Source organism: Acinonyx jubatus, chromosome C2 (genome assembly GCF_027475565.1).
Source record: "Acinonyx jubatus isolate Ajub_Pintada_27869175 chromosome C2, VMU_Ajub_asm_v1.0, whole genome shotgun sequence".
NCBI classification, from domain to species: Eukaryota; Metazoa; Chordata; class Mammalia; order Carnivora; family Felidae; genus Acinonyx; species Acinonyx jubatus.
The window spans coordinates 79,138,061-79,144,087 of NC_069384.1; the positions used below are offsets into that span (position 1 = coordinate 79,138,061).

Sequence of the window (6,027 nt, forward strand, 5' to 3'; positions counted from 1 at the left end):
AATTGGACACAGAAACGCACATGTGAAGAACACCTCGTGAAAGTAAAAGGAGAGAGCAAGGTGATGCTGCTACAAGCCGAGGAACCCCAAAGATTGCCAGCAATCCACGGGACGCTGGGTGAGAGGCACGGAACGGATTCTTTCCCACAGCCCTAGCAAACTAACGCATCGCATATTATCACGTTAGAGAAATGACCAAATGTGGAGCAAAAGAGTTATAGCAGAGGTGATAAGGCCTTGCAGTTTCCTGGTTTTCTCAACTACAACACCACCCAGAAGCGGCCAGCCTGAGGTACGGATCAATGATACAGCCCCTTAAAGAGGTGGCTGTAATGCTGCTTGGAGATGCTGCCTTGCAAAGATGAGTCACCGTCCACCGGGGCAGAGTAGTACACGTTCTGAATCAATGACCATTGTGTGTGCGGTCCCAGTGGCGGAGCATATGGATCTGGAAATCAAGAGATGGAAGTAGGAGCGACCTTGTTTCCCATCGCTCACATTAAATCAGGCGCCATTTTCAGGTGTCCCATCACCACAACCCAAGGCTCTGCAGGTCTGGCCACCCCGGGTGGGGACTGCTCCCACTAGGGACTGTGGCAAGAATTGCATGACCAGCGACGGCTGGTCGTCTCGAAGACTTTTTTGCCGAGAGAACAGCAGGCAAAAAAGCATCACTCTCCTGATCATCAGAAGGAAATAGGACGCGGGGAGGAGGGTGCCCAGGAAGAATATATTTGGCACCCAAGTGATCCACTGGCGCCTCTCTTGGTACTTTCCTCTTTTGGTACTTGGTACTTTTGACAGTGGATGGACAAATGCAGAAACCACAACTGACAAAGGCCTTGTGAGGAAGGGTCCACAGCGCCAAGATGAAGGTCTGGAAAGGCTGAGCAGGTAAGCCACCCGAACGGCAGAGGTGCCCAGGTAAGGGGAATGGAGAATGAGTAGTAAAGGGAGATAGTTGCCATCCCAAGACAGATGCAGTGATGGGGCTTAGTTTGCTCGCTATCTTTCCTCTTATACGTTTCTTCAGGAAAAAAATCCTGGAGGATTCAGGGAGCATTTTAGACCAAGCAAGTGGATTGGAGTGGTGCAAAATATTGCCTGTCGTGGAGGCTGTGGTCCCCTGGCCAGAGCCCGGCCTTCAGGACCAGGGTGTTCATTCCTCCAGCTTTCAGGAGCATTGCCTGCATAAGACTTGTAGCTGAGATTCCCCCCAAAGACTCACCCCCAGCCAGAGATAACTGCCTCACCTGAGAGTGCTGCAGAGAATCGGTCTAATTCATGTTTCGCGAAGATGATACCCTCTCTTGTCCCTCTGAGGCATAAATAATCATTTTGAAATAGGTTTTGGTTTGTTTTCTTATCTTTAAAGTATCCGTTTTCTCTGACTCCCCACTTTTTTTTAAAATTTGGTTTTCTTCTTCGCCTTCACAGTTGGTATTTCCCTTCACACATATCAAATATTGGATAAGCCCTCGGCAATCTGTCCACATGAGGTGTCCGACCCTCTGCAGGGCTCTTGCATCTGGTGGATTTACTCTGGAGCTACTTTGGGTAGTCATTCTGCTAGATGAAACTCATCACCACGCCCCCCCCCACCCTTTTTCATAGATATGTATTGTTTTTTCTCTTGAGCTGATAGGTTTTCCCAAAGAGGACCCATCCACTCTTCTGTGTATTTGAGGTGTGGGTGCGTAGGATATAAGCCTGGCATGGTTCCTAGGTTTGGGAGTGGGTAAGGGACTCCCATAGTCAGTGTATAGACTTTGACTACCTTTCTGATTGCTGGGTGGCACTCTGTCCCATAACATCACCCTAGTCCCTGAGTCCAGAGTCCCTCTAAGTCAATGTCTTCAGAGAATAAACCTGGAGTCAGTTAAGAGTGGTGACTGGGCTGCAGAGGGCTGGAGGAAAGAAACGTGCTGTAAACGCCTTCAGCCAATCCCCCTGCTTCCACGTCCCCAGCAGCTTCCTTCAGCGTGGCTGTGGCCTCCGGTTTTGAACTTTCTGAAATTGTGCCGCATGAATTGCTTTGCGCCTCAGTTTTCCCTCACCTGATTTCTATTCCGGATCTCCCTACTCTGCCAAGTCAGTGACCTATCACTGGTCCCTCGGTTTGCTGGCTTCTACCCATTCTCTTTACCCTTGTGTGCTGATGCCTCCCCCCCCCCCGCCCCTTTTCGCCGTCACTCAGTAAGATTTCAGGAAAGCTCAGAGGGAAATGCACGTGTTCAATTACCATGTTTCACTGGAAGACATTAGCCTGTTTTATAGATGGGGAAACTGAGGCCCAGGTTTCCATCCAGTGCTGGAAGAAGGGAGAGAACAGGATAGCTCCAAGGGTCACCAGATCAAAGGGAGTCTCTTCTGGACCGGGGCATTTGGATAGATTTAAGTAGGGGAGGAAGAAGAACAAGAGGGGATCGGCCTATAGATATTTCTAATCTACAAAATGCTCTTTTTATTATTGTTTCAACGGAAGCATACCTAAAACATAATTGCCTGATCCTTGGAGTGATATTGATAGCTGTTATTACTTTCCTATTACAGCTATAACAAATGACCACAAATGTAGTGACTTAAAGCAACGCAAATTTATTATCATAGACTTCTGGAGGTCCAAAGTCTAAAATCAGTCTCATCGGGCTGAAGTCGTGCGTCCGCAGAGCTGGTTCCCTCTGGAAGCTCTGGGGGAACATCTGTTCCTTTGTCTTTATGAGCTTCTAGAGCTGCCTGCGTTCCTTGGCTCATGGCTACTTCCTCCATCTTCAAAGCCCATCACTGCAAGCTCTCCTGCCATCATTAAATCTCCTTTTTCTCACTTTGACATTCTTGCCTCCCTTCTGTAAGGACCATTGTGATTATGTTGGGCCCATGCAGATAGTGCAGGATAAGCGCCTCATCTCAAGATCTTTAAAAAAAAATTTTTTTTAATGTTTATTTATGTTTCAGAGAGACAGAGACAGAATGCGAGGGGGTTAGGGGCAGAGAGAGAGGGAGACACAGAATCCGAAGCAGGCTCCGGGCTGTCTGTCAGCACAGAGCCTGACGTGGGGCTGGAACTCACGAGCTGTGAGATCATGACCTGAGCCTAAGTCGGACGCTCAACCGGCTGAGCCACCCAGGCGCCCCTCAAGATCTTTAAAGTAATCACACCTGCAAAGTCCTTTTTGCCTGTGGCATATGCACACGTTCTGGGAACTAGGACACAGATAAGTTTGGGGGGTCATTATTCTGCCTACCACAATAACTTTCTGATAACACTCGTGACCCTCAGTTCTTGTCAAGATGTGGTGTCTATCGATATCTATAGATACCGATAAATGAATGAGTGGATGAATGAATGAAGAGCTTTTAGTGAGTCATCAAATATTTATTATTGGGTCCATTATCTGCTAGGTTATGTTTTAGACTATCTGCTAGGGAGATCTAGGAAACTAGTGTTTATTCTTACAAACTTGACCCTGCACGGTCTGAAAGCATGTTCTGTGTCGTACTAAAATGGCAACCAGTTCATTGATTACCGTGGAACTGAGACAAAAGAAGACAAGCTTATCGCCATCTTCCTTCTTCTAACCATTTGGCTATGAAAACGACAATGATACAAATACCGCAGAGAAAGTAGAACAGGCTCAATCTCTCCTCATCAACGAAGTAATCTTGTTGCACTACCGGAGCGTATATGGGATAGCTGTTTGGAACATTTCTGGGTGAACTTCTCCAGGCAGCTTGAGTTCCACTGGAGGCCGAAAACCCGTGTGTAGCCACGGAGTCTGTCCACGTGAGCTGTAGGTTTGACCTAGAGGGGACTGTTCTCCCTATAGTCTGAGTGTCTGACCCTGATGTAGCCTTTGGGATTGCCCTCAACGTGGTCTTTGGGTCTGTCCCCCGTGTGGCCTGCACACCTGCCCCTTGTGTGGCTTGTGAGCATGCCTGCTGTGTGGACTGTTGTCCTACCCTCCTGACAACCTCAGAGTATGTCCTGCAGGGGGCCTGTGGTGCTGTCCCCCGTGTGGATTGTAAATTTCCCTGTGCAGCCTGCCTGTCGGAACTTGGGGTGAGCTGCCTGCTGGTCTCCCCTTTGGGCTCAGCAGTGGTGTGGCTGGGCCCTGATGCCTTATAGACATAATAATACCCATTCCATTGGCTTTGGCTGAACACGTCACCAGTGGGAGATGAGGAACCAGTGGGAGAGAATGGGGATACTGATGGCTCCGTCGTGTTGTTTCGCAATCTCAGTAAGCAGAAGCCCAGAGAGCAACCTTCACAATTGTTCGTGTCATGGGAGCCATCCAAAGGCACCTCCCGAATGATCGGTAGCTCTGAAAGCTTCTTAAAGTCATAGAATTTCTTCAGAATACGCAGCACCACGTTTTTCAGAATCCTCATGGTACTCTCTGGGGAGAACTCAGGGTTCTCAAATCGAGACCAGGAACACTTCTTGCACCTCTGAGCGAAGAGGCGCATAATCACCTGACCCTGGGATTTGTGGGACTCCAGGTGCATGTGACATAGGATATGCACTTGAGCAGAAGCCCAACTCCGCTGGCATGAGGAACACTGGAACCTGCAGATAAAAGGAACAAGGCCGTGTGCCTTCAGGTGATTGCTGACCCGAAGCAGGTTGGCCTGCCTGGCCTCAGTCTCTGAGATCTCTTCTAGTTTGAAAAAGTCCATATGATATTGACACATTGCCAAATAAGAATGAGAGAGGTGGGCGCCAGGGTGGCTTAGCCAGTTAAGTGTCCAACTCTTGATTTTGGCTCAGGTCATGATCTCACAGTTCATGGGTTCAAGCCCCTGTCAGGCTCCGTGCTAACAACTCAGGGTCTGCTTGGGGTTCTCTCTCTCTCTCTCTCTCTCTCTCTCTCAGAATGAATGAATAAACATTTTTAAAAAAAGGATGAAAGGGATTGTGTTTTTAACAAAGCTTTTTCCTGTGAGCCACCATAGCTTCTATCCTATGTGGCCCCACGTTTGCCTCTTTGCTAGTAAAATATCTCTGGGTGTCTCACGGGGAGGGGTCCTTCTGCCCCCTGCCAGTGAGATTTAAAAAATTTTTTGTAATATTTATTCGTTTTTTTGAGAGAGATGGAAAGAGAGAAACAGAGCGCAAGTGCGGGAGAGGCAGAGAGAGAGGGAGACACAGAATCCGAAGCAGACTCCAGGCTCCAGAGCCTGACGAGGGGCTCAAACTCACAAACCGTGAGATCGTGACCTAAGCCAAAGTTGGATGCTTAACTGAGCCACCCGGGGAACCCTAGCATCCCATTTGTGGTTTCCACTCAGGTTAAGGGAGGAAGCCTAGTAAAAGAAGAAACTTCCTGCGTTAAACAAAATGGAGGCATTTACATCCTAAAGAACACCGTGCAAAGGGAGATCCTGGTGACCCTTGTTCCTTTAACATGCTCTGGAAGGAACCCAAGGATGCTGCTGAGGCTAAGCTGGCCTCTTCGTCCAAGAATGCCCACTGAAAGGCAAACTCTCACTCACCTGCCGAATCCTTTCAGCTCGTATTGCTTCCACCCTTCTGCAAGGCAGTTTGGATCGAGATTCTTATCCAACTTCAGGGTCCATCTGGCCCGGGGTTTCTCCTGCTGCATCAGTTCTTGAAATATCTGCTCCCATGTCCCAACATCTAAAACCGTTTTCTTCTCCTGAGGCTGGGGAGCCATGCCTGGTGAGTAACTCAGTTTTACTTGGCAACTTGCAAGAGGGGAAAGAGAAAAAAAAAAAAAAAACATCAGTTTCAGTTTCTCTGTCAGGAGCACACGTCAGCTATTTTCTTAGGTTTCGTTTTAGACTGAGTACACAGAACAGGTCTTTGTTCAGAAGACAGAGGGCAGCAGAGTTTTGCTAGTTTGTGAACAGAACTCTCTAAGAGATATCTGAATACAGAGCTCTGTTCTAGATTCTGGGGGCATTTGTAAGTTACCTAAGTATTTTAATTTTCTCTTATTTTTACACGAGGCCAAGCACTTTGCTCGGCTCTGGGATAAATACCACTGACTAAGAAAGTAGCTT

At 48.0% G+C, this 6,027-nt stretch overlaps 1 protein-coding gene across 1 annotated transcript; it reads right to left on the minus strand.

Moving 5' to 3' along the window:
* Nucleotides 1-2,578: 2,578 nt before the first annotated feature.
* RTP4 (receptor transporter protein 4) lies at nt 2,579-5,799 on the minus strand. The gene is made up of 2 exons (XM_015064352.3): nt 5,497-5,799; nt 2,579-4,570 (listed from the first exon to the last, which is right to left on the minus strand). The coding sequence occupies exons 1-2, from the start codon at nt 5,745-5,747 to the stop codon at nt 3,556-3,558; spliced, it is 1,266 nt and encodes a 421-aa protein (XP_014919838.1). The 5' UTR covers nt 5,748-5,799; the 3' UTR covers nt 2,579-3,555.
* Nucleotides 5,800-6,027: the final 228 nt, after the last annotated feature.